The sequence below is a fragment of the Colletotrichum chrysophilum genome (genome assembly GCF_026319265.1).
Source record: "Colletotrichum chrysophilum strain AFK26 chromosome Unknown scaffold_86, whole genome shotgun sequence".
NCBI classification, from domain to species: Eukaryota; Fungi; Ascomycota; class Sordariomycetes; order Glomerellales; family Glomerellaceae; genus Colletotrichum; species Colletotrichum chrysophilum.
This window is the reverse complement of record NW_026517373.1, coordinates 176817-194893: the sequence shown is the minus strand read 5'-3', so window position 1 is coordinate 194893 and position 18077 is coordinate 176817. Positions and strand designations below refer to the sequence as shown.

General features: G+C 53.7%; 6 protein-coding genes and 1 non-coding gene across 7 annotated transcripts; 2 read left to right on the top strand and 5 right to left on the bottom strand.

Annotated features, from left to right (window-relative positions):
• Window positions 1-3927: 3927 nt before the first annotated feature.
• On the bottom strand, window positions 3928-4252 carry COL26b_009202 (uncharacterized protein; the record flags this gene model as incomplete). The annotated part of the gene is made up of 2 exons (XM_053181940.1): window positions 3928-3975; window positions 4037-4252. 2 exons carry the CDS (start codon window positions 4250-4252, stop codon window positions 3928-3930), a joined length of 264 nt encoding a protein of 87 aa, XP_053034171.1.
• Window positions 4253-4687: 435 nt separating this feature from the next.
• Window positions 4688-5181, bottom strand: COL26b_009201 (uncharacterized protein; the record flags this gene model as incomplete). Its single annotated transcript, XM_053181939.1, has 2 exons — window positions 4688-4780; window positions 4834-5181. 2 exons carry the CDS (start codon window positions 5179-5181, stop codon window positions 4688-4690), a joined length of 441 nt encoding a protein of 146 aa, XP_053034170.1.
• Window positions 5182-5836: 655 nt separating this feature from the next.
• On the bottom strand, window positions 5837-6323 carry COL26b_009200 (uncharacterized protein; the record flags this gene model as incomplete). Its single annotated transcript, XM_053181938.1, has 2 exons — window positions 5837-5893; window positions 5946-6323. The coding sequence occupies 2 exons, from the start codon at window positions 6321-6323 to the stop codon at window positions 5837-5839; spliced, it is 435 nt and encodes a 144-aa protein (XP_053034169.1).
• A 1908-nt stretch (window positions 6324-8231) lies between these two features.
• Window positions 8232-9143, bottom strand: COL26b_009199 (uncharacterized protein; the record flags this gene model as incomplete). The annotated part of the gene is made up of 1 exon (XM_053181937.1): window positions 8232-9143. The coding sequence occupies one exon, from the start codon at window positions 9141-9143 to the stop codon at window positions 8232-8234; it is 912 nt and encodes a 303-aa protein (XP_053034168.1).
• An 807-nt stretch (window positions 9144-9950) lies between these two features.
• COL26b_009198 (uncharacterized protein) lies at window positions 9951-11393 on the top strand (the record flags this gene model as incomplete). The annotated part of the gene is made up of 1 exon (XM_053181936.1): window positions 9951-11393. One exon carries the CDS (start codon window positions 9951-9953, stop codon window positions 11391-11393), a length of 1443 nt encoding a protein of 480 aa, XP_053034167.1.
• A 1478-nt stretch (window positions 11394-12871) lies between these two features.
• Window positions 12872-14305, top strand: COL26b_009197 (uncharacterized protein; the record flags this gene model as incomplete). Its single annotated transcript, XM_053181935.1, has 1 exon — window positions 12872-14305. The coding sequence occupies one exon, from the start codon at window positions 12872-12874 to the stop codon at window positions 14303-14305; it is 1434 nt and encodes a 477-aa protein (XP_053034166.1).
• Window positions 14306-14477: 172 nt separating this feature from the next.
• On the bottom strand, window positions 14478-14563 carry COL26b_009196. The gene has a single exon. It is a non-coding gene; the product is annotated as a tRNA-Glu (tRNA).
• Between the last annotated feature and the right edge of the window lie 3514 nt (window positions 14564-18077).

The following is an 18077-nucleotide window of genomic DNA, read 5'->3' as shown; positions in this document are numbered from 1 at the left end:
CCTATGAGTACTGGATTTTTCAACGCCAGCGGTGAATATACCACATACACGTCCGAGTTCAGAGCCAGTCAAGCAACATATTTTTGTCCTGAACTGAGGAACTGGAACAGGAGGGCCCGGGATAGCTCAGCATTCGGTGCACTCCAGAAAGACAACAGCGGGTAGCTAGAGGGGGGTTGCGACAAGGGGAACTCATCTCAGCTCGTTGGTCTTCGACGTACAAACGATGTTCCGACTTAATTCTGCCGTTAAGAATTCTCTCTTCCTCCAAATGCAGAGGACCAAGGCTAGGATTTAGTAGCACGCCGTTCTGAGGTTATGGCCTTGCTAGAAGAGTCCGCCGAAGAGAATGCCATGAAGGGGTCCAGAATTCCGAGTTTTGTTGATTTGGTATCGCCCCAAGCCGGAGGATATCTCATAACCAAAAGATTTCAATCCGCACTAAATTAGAGCGAGGGGTCTTATCCCATCACAATGGCAATGTTCTAAAAGGACTGCTCCAGCTGTTGCACTCGAATTGCTCTATCTGCTCGGGCGTCAGGATTACCAGGAGCAGGATCAGAGGCAGCTATTTCCCAGGGCGATATTCCCTCTGAATATTCCAAGAAAACACAACGTTGTATCCAAGATCTCATTCGAGTGACCAGTGTGCTATTCTGGACCTGACCATCAGGAGACATGCCTGCTCGCTGATGCTTGACTCAATGTAGAAGCATTACACTTTGTCCCACAGACCCCTGAGATTGGTCTTTGGAAGCCAGTGAACGCGCATTTTGAGACGGCTTTGCGTCACTCTCGTACCTGCTCTCTCCATCTCTCGTACCTTGCACACCACGACCATGTGGTCTCCTGTCCTTTGAAAGTTATGACTCTTGGATCTTGGCCCGGCTATTAGTGCTGGAGCGGATTCAGTCCCCTGATCGAAGCTACTAGATACTCCAGACTTATCACGAGTCAGCTCCATCCTCTCATGAGGTTCAGCTTAGAGACAAAGTCGGTATCAAGAATGTTTCCGCGCTAGTGCAAAGTCTCCAGGCAAGACCGAGACGCAGCCCAATCATGTCGATATAAACTGACGATGGATCTTTTGAGCAATTGCTGGCGCCAGCGAAAGTTCGTTAATAAGACCCTTTTAGCGAACCGAGCCACGAAAACATTGATCGGATGAGTTTCCGTGATGATAGGCTCTCAAATAGCTGCCTTCAAGTGGGATTATATAGGTGGCCGTACAACGTCTCCTTTGCTCGAAGAAGCATCGTCAGAGACTAAGGCTGCCTTCGCACCACTATCGCTGTCACCTCCAAATGCCTATTCCTCTGAGAAGCCCTACTCAAGGGAGTCCAAGGCTATAAATCGCAGAAAGTTCTGGTCCTGTCTCTTCCGTTTCATCCTCTCGTACTCTCCAGGTGCCATGGCCTTCAGTCGAGATCTTGCCCTCGTACTGACAGTTGCTTCGAGATTGCCTTCAGCTTTCTACGTCAAACAATCCCAGAAGCTGCCTATGTTTATAATACAAGCTTGCTCCGAGCGAACCACGAACATTTGTCGAGGCCTGCGGCCGTAGCCTTCGCGATGGGAGCGCTTTGCCCGTCTTTCTCATGGATAGTGGATGCGAGCAGCTCCTTAGCCTGCTCTAAACCGCCGGCTATCCGCCGGACGGTGTGCTCGCTTCCCTGCCCATACTTCTAGCATATGGCGTCGGTGTGTAGTAGGGCCGACTGGACGAACAGAATCTCATGGTCGACTTTCCAGGACCTAGGATGACGAGGTCAACGAAGTGACCTCGGATGCCATACCATGTCGCATCTGAACGATGGCTCTGCGGCGATGCCATCCACTCTCGACTTGGTGAGAGCCATAGTACCTCGCCCGATGGTAACTTGCGGCCTCTCAACTAAGCTTGAGGCGAGCCTGAGGTCGGGCCGCTGGCGAGCGGGGCCCGGGGCGCTGGGCATCTATCCGAGGCACAGCCAGTACCATACCGCAATCGCCCCATCCAAGTTCTACACATATGCGTGCCCTGGTCGGCGAATGCCGGGAGGATGACTCTCGGTGGCAGGATTCATGCTGCCAAGGTATAGCCAATACCGAGATCGTGCTTCCTCGCCATCCTCATACCGGAGAACTGTGCGGTTAGCTCGAGGTTACAAGTACTGGAGAACCACAATGCAGGTGAACCTCTGGCACTGCCAACGCCATTGAGGCTCAGTAAAATGATGGGACAGAAACTTGACCGCCCCTTGAAATCCCCTTGAAATCCCCTTATAATAACCTTTCCTACTCCAAAAAGGAAGTCGCAAGAATCCTAAAACCTCATAGGAGATTGCGCCATAGGAGACCCATGTAACAGGGTGTACAGGAAAAGCCTGCGAAAAGCATTATCCTCAGAAGGTCTCTACCTAACATATAGGAAAGCGTCTCCTTAGGGCCCGGGAATGGAAAGTCTTGAATATGAAAGCAGTGAGCATCTTCCGCGAGACTGGCTATTGTGGCAAAGGCTTAGAATACTGAAGACTGGCGAAGTGCTAGATCTCTGGGTATCAATCATCTCACCCTCCCAAGCAGGCTTATACGCGAGGTACATATCCCCGTCTAAGATCAAGATAGCGTCCATGGCTTCTGTTTCCCAGCTTTCATCATTGAAAGCTTTGGATGGAGGCTTGGTCTCATACATGATTTGTCCATATCCGATACCGATCGCACGCTGCTAGAGAGTAGAGGAAGCCTCTCTGACGCGATTGCGAGTTCAGCGGACGGGACGACCTGGGCAGCTGTTGGTCTGGGCCACGACCGAATTCTTTGGTCAAAGCCGCCTGCTGCGGCGGCAAAATTCCATGACCAGATGCCATAGATAGGTGATTTTTACATCTAGCTCTTCCACCTAGCAACCGAGAATCAACTGAGTCCCGCGGTCAGAAACGAGGCTACTTCGTGGACCAGACAAAGCGCAGCTTGTGTTGAGTGTTCCAAAGGACAAAAGTCAGCTGTAGCTGTTTTTGCTGGTCCCAGGCGTGCTGGCGGAGGTAAGCCTCGCGGTTGTTATCTGCCATGACTGTGTCATCTGTGGACAGTCAAGCGTTCAGAGGCATGTCATGGCTTGCGGCCTGATCTGGGCTCGGGTTCAGAGACGTTGTCCTGGACAACATTGCACCAAGGCATACGTCGTCGCTCTTGGTAGAGATTTCAATGAAAAATAAACCTGTCTGTAAGCCTCATCAGGATGCAACGAAGGGTGTACTAGGAGAGTACAACAATCCTCATCGACGCTTGGATCATATGCCTTCGACGAATTAGGCATGGTAGAGGCAGACGGACAGGTCCGTTGAACGATAGATGTTTTCAGGTAACATGCTGGGAAACAAAGTTAAAACAACGTGATGTGAAAGTATACTGAAACTTAAGGAAATGGAGTGGAAAAGGATCGTGAAGTAGAGGAAGGCTGGGCTGGCTCGGTTGATGAGGATGATAGGACCATCATCAATTTCAAAAGAGTATCGAAGAAAGGCTTTCGCTAGCCACGCATGGTATCTCTCCGGCAATTAAACATTTCTATAGATGGGCAAGTAGTCAAGGGCTGGAGCTTGACACGGCAAGGGACTGAAGAAGACTTCTCTATTAAGGAGCTACCTGAAAGGCGAAGGGTAATGGGGCAAGATACCAGCCAGGCCGGCAAGAGGGTTGCAACTGTAGGTAGGACTTGTCAGCCATGGGTCCAGCAGAAACGATGAAAGCGACAGGAAACTCATAACTACCTAAAGTAGAAAGTGCAAAGCCTTGGCAGTACCTGAGAGCACAGTCCACCATGTAGCCCAGCGCCTGTCTAGTTCGTCCAAGGCAACAGCTCGCAGAAGGCAGTTGCGGGACAGGCCAGTCCAATTTGCCAACGTACCAGAACTCCATCCCGAGGCTCGTCATGCCGCAGCGCATCTACTCCTCGTCCTCGGGGTTCTTGCCGTCGTGGTCCTTCTTGTAGTGCTGCAACAAAAGTTAGAACATGAACAAGGGAAGTGAAGAGTTGGCTGGGGCACGGAGGAACTGACGCGGTTGAGGGAGCTGCGGTTCTCGTACGCGCGCTCGCAGCCGTCGAACTCGCAGCGGTGAAGGGCGTCGGTGGCGGAGATATGCCGTTCTTCTTGAGGTATTTGCCGGCGAAGGAGTGGGCCATCTTCATGACGTCGTTCTTGGACTTGCCGCTCTCGGACTGAGCCTGGGTGAGGGCGTTGGCGACGGCGGTCTCGAGCTTGGTAGGCATCCTGTTGAAGAGAAGTCAGTAGTTGGTTTCGGCAAAATGTATCAAAGATTTGAACATACTTGAGTGAGTTGGATGTTTCGGTTGTTGGTGGTGTCTGTTTGGTGGTGGATGTGTTGTTTTGCGAAGGGTTGACTGTGAGTGAGAAAAGGTTTGGTTTGGTATTTTGCAGAAACAGAAAAATGGTTTGAATTTATTTTGGAGAGTTCCGGGAAGGAAGAGTTTCGAAGAAACAGGCGGAACCTGCTGGTGAGATTGAGGTTGTCAGTGTGCGCTGTTGTCTCACGCTGGACAAAGGCACTATGGTGATTGAGGGAATCGAGAGACTGAAAATCATGTGATTGGATTTCCTTATGAAGAACCTGCGCGAATGAAGTGCATCCTTCCTCCCAATCAATCTCTCTGCCTTTCATCCCCGTTCATTGTCCCTCCCTTCCTTCAGGCAGTCTGATCTCCATCCTTGGGTGTGTCCAAAACAACACGCTCAGTGCTGGGAGGGATAGCCACACCATTATGGTCCTCCTGGTAGTGCTGGATGAGTGTTAGCGGCTTGACTTTGTGGTCTTGGGGGTCCTTTCACTTACACGGTATCGAGACCGAACGTGCTGATAGCGCTTGCCGCAGCCAGGGACAGTACAGCGGTAAGGCCTGATGTGAGTCTCACTCACATTTGTGTGAGCTGAGGCCCTGCTTGAGGCAGTAGCCATGGCCGCGCGAGGGTTGTTCTGAGCGGAGTTGGTCTCCAAGGAGTGAGTGTCTGCCTCTCCTTGAGTAGTGTTGAGGACAGCCTGGTTCTCTTCGTGGGCGCGTTGAGTGCCCATCTCAGCGAGGACTTGACGACTGGTCTGCTCAAACGCGTTCCAATCATCTGGATGCTCTGCATGGATGCGCAGGAGCGCGTCTTGAATGTGTTTCTTAGTCTGTTGAGCCATCTTCCTTTGGTCTTCCTTTGTGGAGATTGTACTGAAGGTTGTAGTGAGGTAAGATACCTTTCACAGACTGAGAAGTTGTTGTTGTCTGGAGGAGAAGAAAAGAGAGGAGGGTTGAGGATGAGAGGCCCTCATTAAATAGACTGATGAGAGGGGTACGTATCTCACCAGGATCTCACCTGAGGCTACAAGCTCACCTGAGGTGAGAAAGTAGAACAAGAACGGAAGGAACTTGAAGGTCCCGGGGTATTCTTTCTGGATTTGAAAATTCCATTTACATCTCGAATTATTCTTACGATATAACAGAGTCAGAGACGACGACAGCGCGCGACGAACGGCAGCAGTAGAGGCGACACAGCAGCGACAATCACAGAAGCAACGGTGACCGCAGCGACAATACAATGACGAACGAAGAATCGGAGGGGAATAGTACGGAAAAGGCAGAAGCAAGGATACTCATGCTCAAGATGGAGGAAGGCAGGAGCAAGAGGGGCCGGCAGGAAGCAGAACTGCACGATACAGCCAATCCAGCAGCCGAAGAATCGAGGCAAAAACACAGTCCTGGACACTTATAAAAGATCCTGATGTAATGTGATTTAGAACTTGTATCGAAGCCTTTCTATCTCATTTGAACGTTTTGCTTCCACCACAACATGATTTACTCTTCATCAGTGTCTGGGGGTGCAGCCACCTCGCCATGGTTGATAGCGTAGTGCTGTGTTTTGTCAGCATGGTACTCGAAGAAGGTGGCAAAGGACTGAACTCACGCGGGTGCGGCTTGACTTGTGCTGGTAGACACGAGGGCAGTGACGGAACTTGCAGGCATACACTCTGGAACTATTGCGCCTGCCTTTGTTGCCTTCATGGTGGTTGCTGTCGTTGTTCGCATGGCTGATGCCATTGTCGTGGGCTTGTTTGTCGCCCTCGCTTTCATCTTGGTCATCGTCACTGCTGTCACTCTGGCTGCTGCTGCTGCTGCCTTCATCGGCTGGCTCCTCCTGGGGGTTCGTGGAGCGAGGCACACAGTCCTGGCGGATCTCGGCAAGTACAGCTCGCGTCAGGGAGTCGATCGTGAACCAGTCCTCGGAGCTCTCCTGCTCAATACGCAAGAGTGCATCCTTGATGGCAAGGTGCAAGGCTGACATCCTACTGGAAGGTCAGCTGGTGGGTTTCCAAGCTCGGCAAACAACTGAGACATACGTGGGCAGCTTTGAGGGGTTCTGTGGGCTGGAAGTTGTGAGTTGCAGGTGGGAAGAGAATCAAGAAGCTGCCGCCTTTTATCCAGCGGATTGGCTGAGGCCTGGAAGAGAAGGCGGGGTTTGGGTTGAGAACTTGAGACAGAGATTCGGGATTTACAACTTACAAGGTAGGCAGCAATGGATTTGAGCAATCTGGAGAGGAAGGAGCATCCCCAACTCCATCCTGTCAGACGGGAGTCTCAAGGCAGGGTCGCCCTCAGCGATTCTTAATGCTTTCCGTGACAGCATTCGCTGCCCATCCGCTCCTTCTCCCGCTATAGCCAGGCGGTGGTGCAGATCATGGGCCCTTATCTCCCCTCTCCGACGCGCCTCGACCTGGCTTCACATTTGCCACCAACATCCTCTACACAATTCCCCATCAGCTATCTTACTGCAACGAGATCCGCCATTCTTGCAACGCTGCACGAAGGACCAACAAGCTTTACTGGAAAAGATATACTTGACCGCGACATTGCACACCTTTTTATCCCGTCAACAATGAGTAACCAGGGAAGTTCCAGCTTTCAATCTCTCAAAAGCCTCCTCGGCTTGAGTAACCATGGAAGGTGCAGCTTTCAATTCTTCGAAAACCCCCTCGGCCTACCTCCAAGGTTCCCCGAGCCCACGACCTTTAATGAGATCAATTGGTATGTTGTTCCTTCATCGCAACTTCAGCTCCTTGCGGATATAGGCTGATCTCTACGACACAGGGACGAGTGGAAAGATTACCAAGGCAAGTACCCGCCTGATCCAAAGCTGAAGTCTTCTTGATTCTTCTCCGAGCCAGTCGTTGACGAAGAAGCAGAAGAAGCATCACAGCAAGACCCGACCGCAAAGACCTGCTTTCTACCCTCCATTGGCGGCACCTAGGGGATTGATATTCCCAACAATATCTGGCGAATCGAATCCCCAGATAGCTGGCACCGCATCGTCAGAGATTCGTGGGACGCTAGAGGCAGAGACCCGGTCGTCTTGCCGGTAATTGCATACGCTCTGACAAGTGTCAAATGGTGGCGGAAACTGCGCGATCTACATTACGAAGCCGACGCAATGGTTAACAATGAATTTCAAGGAATGGGATACAATATCTCAGCACGCTTCCGTCGATATCTTGTTGTGCGAAAGATATCTGGGTTCATGAACCCTGGTCTCCGCGACAAGATCTACCCAGAGCTTGTAATTTGCCGAGCGATCAGGCGCAAGATATGTTTCAAGCCAAGCGTTCATTTCAGCAGCAAGTCTACATTGGCAGATTGTTTCGAGACAATCATCGAAGATCCCCATTCGGAGCTAGACCTACCAGAGGCAGCAGGGACAATACCGGCTGGGATTCCGAACTCATTATGGGCCGGCGGACATATGTACGGGGTCCTTTTCGGGGCCTTACGAAATCTGGACTACAAGACGTTTGCACACTCGAAGGATAAGAAGATCCAAAGGTTGTGGGACATGACGTTTGTGCTTTAGGTCCAGGGACTGCCGCAAAAGTGCGGGATGAGAGCGATTGCATGTGGAACTAACGACACAAGACAGCGATTGGTAACTCAACAACAGCTGTAAAGGTGCATGGTAGAAGCACTTAGTTGAAGACAGCGTTCTCTCTGAATCAAACTAGCCTCCTCATAATTTGGCACTTCCAAGAATGAGCGTTCTCAAAGACGCAAACTGGACGCTCGGCGAAAGTAAGCCACGCTTTAGAAATTCCAGCAATGTGGCGAGTGCCGCATGGTCTCTGCTACCGAGTAGCCTAAACGTTGTCTAATTCAGCGACGGATGGAGTAGTCTACCTTGCGGCTGTACCGGCGACCATGCTTTTTAAGGTGCTTTGGTTGTCAGCGGGGACAATCGGACCATAGGACTTGGGAAACTGACCTTCTGCAAGTAATTGAGTCGCTTGTATGGCTTGAAGCACTCGGGGCACTGCATGGTAGCCTCTTCGACACTGCGGGAGCGAACAGGTTGCTGTCCGGCGTGCTCAACATCAGCAGCGACGTTGTTCTCGATGACGGGGGCGATTCCCAGGGGAAGTTGGACTTGAGGGACAGGCTCGTGGGTCTCTCCGATGATATGCTCAGGGTGGCCAAAGTAGCTGGACTGGTTCCAGTAGTCTGGGACGAACTGGCCAGGAGGAGCAATGTGGGTTTGCTGGGGAAAGCTCTCGGCAAGGAAGTGGTTGAAGGTCGGGTCGGAGTTCTGCTGGTCCCAGTTCTCGGCATCACTGGGTCCGGGAAAAGCGATCTCCGCGTTCATATGAATGGCATCGGTGGTGGGGCTGGCCAAGATATTCATCCAGTGATTGGGGATCGCCAGGCCGGGACATCCGTAAGACTGAAATCCCGGGACGTAGTCCGCAGCGTGGTAGGGAGGGATAGGCTGGCCCTGTTGGGGGATCAAGACGCCGTTGAACTTGTTGAACTTGAGGACGTCGAAGAAGACGGGGTTCTTGAGCGCAACGGTGGTGCGGTAGTTGATGGGGTAGCCGAAGGCATGGTTAGGGGTGCTTCCGGTGTGGACGTGGTAGCCGTGGAAAATGACGGCGTACTCGCTTCCGGGGATGACCTGGCGCATCTCTTGGGCGGCGATGGAGGTGGCCTCGTTGACGCGAGCCTGGCCGATGTAAGACTCGAGGGCCTCGTGGATCGCGCTCAGCGGCAGGTTGCTTGACTTGGAGAGGGCATTGGCGAAGGCGCGGATCTGGTCCTTGAGGTCGTTCTGGCGATTGTCCATCTGCGAATCGAGGTCAGACTCTGCTTGTTTCAACTAGGAGGGTAAACATACCTTGGGTTGCTGTCTGCTCTGTGGCAATGTTCTGCTAGATGGAGCAAGAAGGCAATGGATGTAGACTCGGTAACCCAGCAAAGAAGGTCAAGATGCTTTGGTTTGAAAGGATCTTTGCTGTCCTTGTGGTCTTGGGAAAGGAATTTCCTCCAGTCGGGGACACCAGTGAAGGGGAGTGCTCCTTGCTGAGGGCTCTCGATGGCATCAGCCCCACGTTAAAAGGCCTCTCTGCCCATCGCCATGGTGATGAACAACCAAGTCATGTGAAAGGGACAAGGCTGAGGGCACAGAGGCGCATGAATTCTGCCATGGCTCCTCGCTCTCGTTCTTGGTTGATGGACGGCAGTGGTAGACGACGACAGCTGAGTTCTCCTGAAACATTGAAACAACTGGTGATAGCTTCACCCTGAGAGCAGCATTTGTTTCGTTTTTGCTGAGCTGCGCCTGTTCTCTTCTCCTGTTTTGCTTGTCAGCTTGCATTCGTATCAGCTTTGGAGCGCTGCAACTTTTACGTACCGGTGAATATTGAAGGAAGGACCCAAGAAAAAAAAGGTCGTTGGCCTTCAGTCCTGCGCTGGCTGGCTCCTGCCTCTTGCGATGGTCAAGATCAAAAAGGCTGGACGGGTTTACGACCTTGCGAACCTTGCGCCCACAACCACCTTTTCCGCTCCTCCTACAACAGCAAAAACACCACCACCTCTATCTTTCGACAACAGCAGCAAATATTCCGACATACAACTCGGACTTGGCACACCAATGGCTGGAGGACAGCCCAGCCCCCGCGGCAGCATGCGCTTCGCTCCCATCCCCGGCGCGCAGCCAAGGGCGACCTCGTCTGCTCGCGACGGCAAGAAGCCCTCCGAGGAGGCATCCGAGACCGCCGTCTCCACCACCGTCTCTAAGGCCAGCGAGGGTGAGACTCAGGAAGATGTCGAGATGTCTGACGGTAGCGACGATAGTGACAATAGTGATTACGCCGAGAGCGATCCGCAGACCCCCGTTCCTGCCCAGAAGAAGACCAAGCGCAAGCGAAAGCGCAACGAAGCCGCCGAGGCCAGGAAGAGAGCCGTCACGCCCGACACCGTCGACTCGGGTGCAACCAACACCGACCCCTTCTTCGACGGCCAGACTCCCTCTGACGTTGACGACTCCACCGTTCCCTTGGACTACAACCTGTCCCAGCCCCGAGTCAGCTCTACTCCGAACAGAGAGCGATCAGGAAGCCCCGATGGCCCTCCTGACACCCCGACCAAGTCTGCTTCCAAGCGTCGCTGTGTTCAGCCAGCCATTCGCCCTCCTCCTCGTCCTGTCCTCCCGACAAGCGCTGAGGCTGGCCACAAGGTCAAGACTCTGAGAAAACAGCTCAAGTCACTGCATGAAGAGGAGGCGAGCGGCATGAAGCTGTTCGAGGAGACCATCGACGAGAACAATGCCACTCCCGACTTTCTTGACGCCGCTGTCGATGCTTGTCGTACCCGTCTGCAGAAGGCCGTTCGCAACCGCAAGGTTCCCCTGCCCGCCGGAGCCGACAACACTCGTGAGCAGGCTCTCTTGGCAGACGCCGATTCGGACGTTCCTCCGTCGCCGCCCCAGGAACTCCTCGAGATTGACTACGGCCCGTACCCTGAGATCTTTGGCTTCGACACGCCCAACCCACCCAAGAAGCTGTACTCTGAAGAGGAGATTGCCGATCTGGTCAGGGCGCTCGACAAGGCATACAAGGAGAGGCAGGAGTTCTACAACCAACAGCAGATTCTCTTCGCCCGCATGGAGAAGGTTCGGGAGCAGTTCCACAGAGTCTACCAGGAGCTGGAGAAGGCCAAGGTTGAGGAGGCCGAGGCCCTGCTGCGGGAGGCACGGGACGGTAGTCTCAGCGGCAGCGCCACCGCCAGCCCTGGCACGATCCACTCTTCGGGCGGCAGAGGACGGCTGCCGGGCGGAAGACCCCTGCACAAGCCGTCTCCGTCGATGAACAGAATTCGGCAATCTCTTAGCGCCGCGGAGTTGAGGTCGATTACGCAAGAGCGTCCGCAGCCTCGAGCTGTCTCTCCAGGTGCCATTCCCCTGGGATCTCCGCCCCGAGGATACAATCCCCGCGCAGCCCCGAAATCCACCGATCCCCTTGGAACGACACCTTATGTCCCTTACAGGTCTTTTGAGCAGAAGGCTGAGGAGATTATAAAGAAGAGACGTGGATGAAGATGGCCCAAAGTTGGTCACAAGGTCGCTGGAGGTGCCTCTTTATGCTCCATCCTTTGGCTGCTACGGCTTTGTAAGATTATGGCTTGATCGATGCGTCAAAGGGTAAGTATTTTCCCTTGCTTTCCCAGACAAACACTGACCTAACTGTTCAAACAAGCTTCCGCCGACGACAGTCAAGCCCTTTGAGCATGACGACGACAATCAGCACAAAAACACAAAACAATTACACTTGCTTTACTTGCAGTATTCTTGTAAGTTTGGCGATTCCCCGCATTCTACCTCCCCTAACAACTGCCACAGATACAACACTGAACAATCCAAGCAGGCTTCAACGTAGCTTGCCTCCCTAGCGCGCAATCAAATGAGGTCTCATGACACGTCCGCGGATCCCGGAGCCGAACCGGTCGACACCATGTTTTCTCTCAATGATCTTCCGCCAATGCACGCGCGAGGCCGGCCTGCTCCGATGGCACCCTGCCATGCATGCCACCACCCCGATGTCGCCTACCCCACACTCTGTCCGGACGGCTTCGAACGACGGCGCATACCATGCGGCCGAGCTTGGAAATTCCAGGCACATAGATTGGATCGCTTCCGCGGAAGATTTCTGGATGACAACGGGAGGATGGGTCGATAAGAAGCTTTTGATGAATGGATATGGCACTTGGTGGACGGAAATGATTGCATGTTGGGAGTAGTGCCGCGGCATCCGTCTGCCCAATTTTTCTTCTTCTTGTATCCCCTTCTGTGTTGTAGTACATACAAGCCGAATAGCCGTCTTGCAATACCATATTGGTCTCCGAAATAGCACGTGGCACCACATCCCGAGATAAGATCCGCATTACTCGTCTCGACTCCTGAGGGCTGAGTCGCGCACCTCTCGGCCCGGGTCCACCAGCACAGGTCCCAAGTTCACAACTGCCTGATTAATCCAAGCACGGGCGGCGCCAAGTGACCTCGTGTCATCGCCGGCAATTTAACTCTAAAGATGGAACGAACCGAAGTACGACTGCATCTGCAGATTGCGGGGCCAGTGCGCTTGAAGTGATCAACACCACCAGCCAGCAACACCCCAACCGGCGGGAATGGACGCCACGTCCGCGTCGGACCCAAACGACCGAGCTCGAAGCGGCACCAACCGCCGTTTCGACGACCAGACGGCGCGTATTCTACCCCCTCTGCCACCCTCTCATGGTATGTTAATCTCCAACATGACGGCGTGGCATTTTGACCCAAAAAAGGGTCGCAACTCTCCCACCGGTCCGCTCATCCCCGTTCGCAGTGCCACTCCAAGACATCGTGGTCCCGCCTCCCGAGTCAGCGCCCCTGCGGGCTCCGTCTTGTCATCAGGACCGTATCAGATGACGGACATAAAGGTCGTTGTCCAGTCCACTCTTATACCAATATTTCCCCTATCAGGAGGATAGGATCATCAGTCTCCTCGGGCTCGATCTTCTCCTCACACAAGCATCATCATGCACTTCTCACTCAACCTGGCCGTGGCCCTCCTCGCGGGCCACGTCGCCGCCGACACGACGACCACCATCGACGCCAAGTCCGACCGCGGCACCTGGGAGGGCTGGGGCACCTCGCTCGCCTGGTGGGCGCGCAAGTTCGGCAACCGCGACGACCTCGCCGACATCTTCTTCACGACCAAGTCGACCACCTGGTCCGGCGCCAGCCTGCCCGGGCTGGGCTTCAACATCGTGCGCCACAACGCGGGCGCGTGCAGCTGGAACAGCATCAACGGCGAGAGCATGGTGGTGTCCTCCAAGATGATGCTGTCGCGGCAGATCGAGGGCCACTGGCTCGACTGGAACAGCGCGGACCCGGCGTCGACGAGCTGGAGCTGGGGCGTGGACGCGAACCAGCGCGGGATGATGCAGAAGGCCAAGAGCCGCGGGGCGAACCGCTTCGAGCTGTTCAGCAACTCGCCCATGTGGTGGATGACCAAGAACCACAACCCCTCCGGGTCGTCGGACGGCAGCGAGAACATACAGAGCTGGAACCTGCAGCAGCACGCCGTCTACATGGCCGTTGTCGCAAAATACGCCAAGGATAACTGGGGCATCACGTTCGAGAGCGTCGAGCCGTTCAACGAGCCGACGGCGAACTGGTGGAAGGCGGACGGCACGCAGGAGGGCTGCCACATCGACGTCGCCACGCAGGCGAGCATCATCAACTACCTCCGCACGGAGCTCGACAACCGCGGGCTCAACACTATGACCATCGCCGCGTCGGACGAGTCGTACTACGACCAGGCCGTGAGTACCTGGAATGGGCTCGGCTCGGCACTGGATAAGGTGGCCCGGATTAATGTGCACGGGTACCAATACGGCAACGGGGCGCGCGACAAGCTGTACGCGCAGGCGGTGAGCAAGGGCCAGCGGTTGTGGAACAGCGAGTACGGCGAGAACGACGCGACGGGCGAGCGGTTGGTGAGCAACATGCTGCTGGACTTCCGGTGGCTGCGGCCGACGGGGTGGGTGTACTGGCAGGTGCTCGACGGCGGCGGGTGGGGAGTGATCGATGCGGACAACGAGGCGGGCACGCTGGGGGCTGCGAACCAGAAGTACTTTGTGTTTGCGCAGTTTACGCGGCACATCCGCGAGGGGATGAAGATTCTGGACGGAGGGAGTGATAATGTGGTTGCGGCGTACGATGCGGCGAACTCGAAGCTGGTGATTGTGGCGATCAACTGGGGCAGTGCGCAGTATCTCAACTTTGACTTGAGCAAGTTCACGCAGGGCTCGACGGATGGGGCGAAGGTGACGCGGTGGAGGACGCAGGTGGGCAGCGGTGATCGATATGTGAAGGCGGATGATACGGTGATGAGCGGGACCAAGTTTTGGAGTTACTTTGAGTCCAAGATGGTGCAGACTTTTGAGGTTCCGAACGTGAAGTTGTGACGGAAGTTGGAGGTGGTTTAGTCTTCTTGGTACATATTTTATCTACACTGTTCATACTTGGGAATCGTTGCGCATGTTACCGTTGAAAGTGATCACAAAAATACTGGTGGGTGATTTCCATCGTTCGTTGTTTAGTGACGAGACAAAACGGACAAAAAAGCAAAAGATCAACTTCCGAAACCGAGAATCGAACTCGGGGCTATGCCTAACCTCTCACAAGATGAGAGGGCATCATGTTGGCCACTACACCATATCGGATGTGATCGATGCAAGGATCGAAGGTGGAGTTGGCTAAGTCGGTAGCCGAGAAATATCGGGTCGGTACTGGACCCGTAAAAACTCGGGTCAGAGAGGTCACCGGTGTAACAGCTGAACATTGTGAAGACCCACGCAAGACTCCATTTCCAGTGTCTGGTGTGCCGTCTTGGAGCAAAAGCATGATAACGTAAATTTCCATGGCTGCAAAGTCGCACATTGCAGTGTTGTCACAAGGTTCGAGGCCTGCACAACAATTGAACGCATCGTTTCTTGGTATCAGGGCTTGTCATCATGGACCAACCCCGGGCAAAGAGCGGTCGCAAGCCCCTCGTTGGGATCGCCGTCTGGATTGATTTGAGGCAGATATCTTCCATTGCTTGGCAGCGTGGTTCAACAATTTGCTTGACCGGCGATTTCCTACCTTGTTGGTCAAACCAAGTCAGGTCCTCCGGCGTTGAAGGCACGCGTAAAACCACCAAGCGCAAGCGAAGCTGACGTGATTACAACCTTCAATGGCAATTAATTGCGTTCATCGCCTCCCCTGCGAACCTTGTCGTACCAAGTGCTGTAGTTTGGCCGCCCATTGGCCGCATTTGGCAGTCTACGCGCCTACTCACTTGGATATCCTTGATTTCTTATCAAGATCGGCGGTTTGCATGAACTTCAATATTTATAGAACCCATGCTGAAAGTCGGGGAATAATATCAGTTGAGATAAACGTTTGGGACAGGGGCGCCCTGGGTTGCCGTGTCACATGATGAGAGCTGGGACAGGAGATTTCCCCACAAGCCGGTCATCTCGTAAATCTCGCGTCGATGCTATTTCGAGGATTGCCATTATTGCTCGTTGAAGGGATGCACCGCCTAGCAACCTGTTTTACATATTTACCTTATTTGACTCTGCTTGGCATGGGAAACACAACCGGCAGATGTTGAAGGCATCTCCCATGCAATCCGACCGATGAGGTGATCCAGGCAGAAAATGATGTCGAATCAGTGTTCGGCACAAGCATGACCCCTCCCAAGCACGCGGCTGCCCCTGAATCAGGGCGTCCAGTGGCCTGTCCAAGATGCGACCGCCGGGCTGGTGGTACACACTGGAAGGGCTGAGGACGTCTCCACCTGCCTGTCTCGGCAGCGAGGTCGTTGATTGTGGGAGGTTAATTGGGCATCTGCAGCGGTGGACCGTGCTGTGTGGCGCGCGGCAGTACCTGAAGTACCGCTGGACCCTGAATCGCTTCCATTGCGCCTTTGCTGCTGGGGATGTTTGGATCGTTATTTGCCGAGACGCAATTGCAAAGGTCAGACGTCAGCGTCGAAGATGTGGCGATTGCCGTGGAAGAGTGGAAGGGATTTCTCGCCAAAACGTGCTTGCATTGGGCTTGGTTGTTTGCAACTTCCATCCTTCGATTCGTGGTTTCGAGCACTTCCCGATTCAAGTGGATGAGGCGGCAGTGACGAGGATGAGGAAGGACATGGACGACAAGGACGACGATGACAATGACGACGATGGCAAGGACGACGATGACAAGGACGACGTAGACAAGGACGACGGAGACGACGACGACAGGAGCGACGGCCAAGACAAGACTGGAATCCACGTCAACCGCGTCCGATTGGGAAACCTACACGCTGTTGGCCTTCAAATAGAGGCAGGCGTGATACATTGTAGCCGGTTTTGGAGCAGTGGTCGTCGACTTGCCCATGTGAGTCGCTGCCGTTACAACTACTGCACCTGCACTGGCAGTTGGTCACCAACTCGATGCTCATGGAGGAAAGAACATCTCTCTGGGCAGCCTTCACTAGATACCTGGTCGACCATCTTCCCTCTCGCCATCTTGCCACGACATGCCTCGTCAATCTCGTCTCTTCCACAGATTTTCAACATCAACACATTCTGCTTTTGGTTTTGCTTCACAGTCTCAGCTACAGAAACAACGCTTGCAGTACCATCAATATGTCTGGAGGAACCCCGCCGTTGCCTCCCCTTCGCGATCGTCGTGACTGGAATCTCTGGTCATCGTCGCTTCTTGCGTATTGTCAAGTATACCGCACCAATATCCAGGGCGCTCCAGTGCGATTTACGAGTTCCGAAAACGAGTTGATGTATCTGATGACTCTCGGTCCGCCAGAGGCCTTGTTCGACTTGATGTACGACTCCCTTTCCACCGAGATCATCGACGGCCTCAGGCATTGTGGCTATACTTTCCCCGCCCGAAGCCACCCGAATAACCTACTCAAACTCATCAAGAATTTCCTCGCCCCATCGATTTCGCAGAGGGCCATCCACGTTTCGAGCCTGGTTTCGCCCCCTTTCGCACCTAGCAATCCAGAAAGGACTTCGCCTCGTTCGTAAAGCTGGTCAAGATCGCCGCTGTAGAGGATCCAACGACGCCAAATGAGATTCTGGCCCTGCTTCTATACAGAGGCATGGAGGTGTACGACCCTGCGCTGGTTCCGAACGATCTGGGCGACAACAGGGCTTTATCATGGGATGGCCTCATCGCAATACTCGAAAACTAGCTGCCAGGGCCTCAGAGACGCACATAATGGGTCCTATCGTCATTGATATCCTCCGGCGATTATACATGATAAATCAGTGGTATGAGGGCAGATGCTAATGACGATGGAGTTCAGGAAGGAAGACGAGGAGGGACGATGAGGAAGGAAGACAATGATAGTAGATAAGGAAGACAAGGAAAGGAGAGGCCAGTGACTAAGGTCGAGAACGGCGACCAGACTTGACGTCTGTCTTGTTGCGCGCATACTAAAAAGTAATCGGAATAATACAGTTGTTTCTTTTTGAATGTTGCGCTGTTTTTCAATGTGATGATGCCGCCTAGAGGAATCTAGGCTGCGCTGAGGGACCCACGCAGAATTGTTTCTCACTTGCCATCCGTTCCCCAGCCAGCCAACCCGCCATTTCCTCAGCGACCGAGACATAGGGGCTTAGCGCGCCCATTTTCTACCTATCTTCAACGTCTGCTTGGTTGTATGGTTTGCAACGTAGAGGCTTGGAGCCACAGATGCTATTCGCTACGCTCGCCGCCACTAAACGTTTCCGGCGCCTCCTTTGTTTCGGTCGTTAAGAAGATGGAGGGAGACTACTCGTGGCCTGGGGGCTTCCCTAGGGTTTTAAAACAGTATTATGGTGCTTTAGTACGCGCCTTCAGTAGTATTAACAACAGAGCCTTCCAATAGCTTTCATACCCCGGCAAGTGGTGTTGCTGGGCTTAAGAGGTAGAAAAGAGTGATGGTCGGCAGTCCGCGGCTATTTCACTTCTCCATCTTGTTTTCATCCGGACGGGACTCCGAACGCCCTTCCCCGGATCCAAGCACTATCGACATGTCCAACGACATCCCAACTTTGCAAGACCGAAGATATTTCCCGGCATGGCAGAAAGCCATTAGAAAACATCTCACACCCTCGCAATGGAAAACCGTAACTTGGCCAGACGGCGGACCACCCTCAAACAGATCGGACTGTCTCATATGGGAAAAGGTTCGGGCGCAGG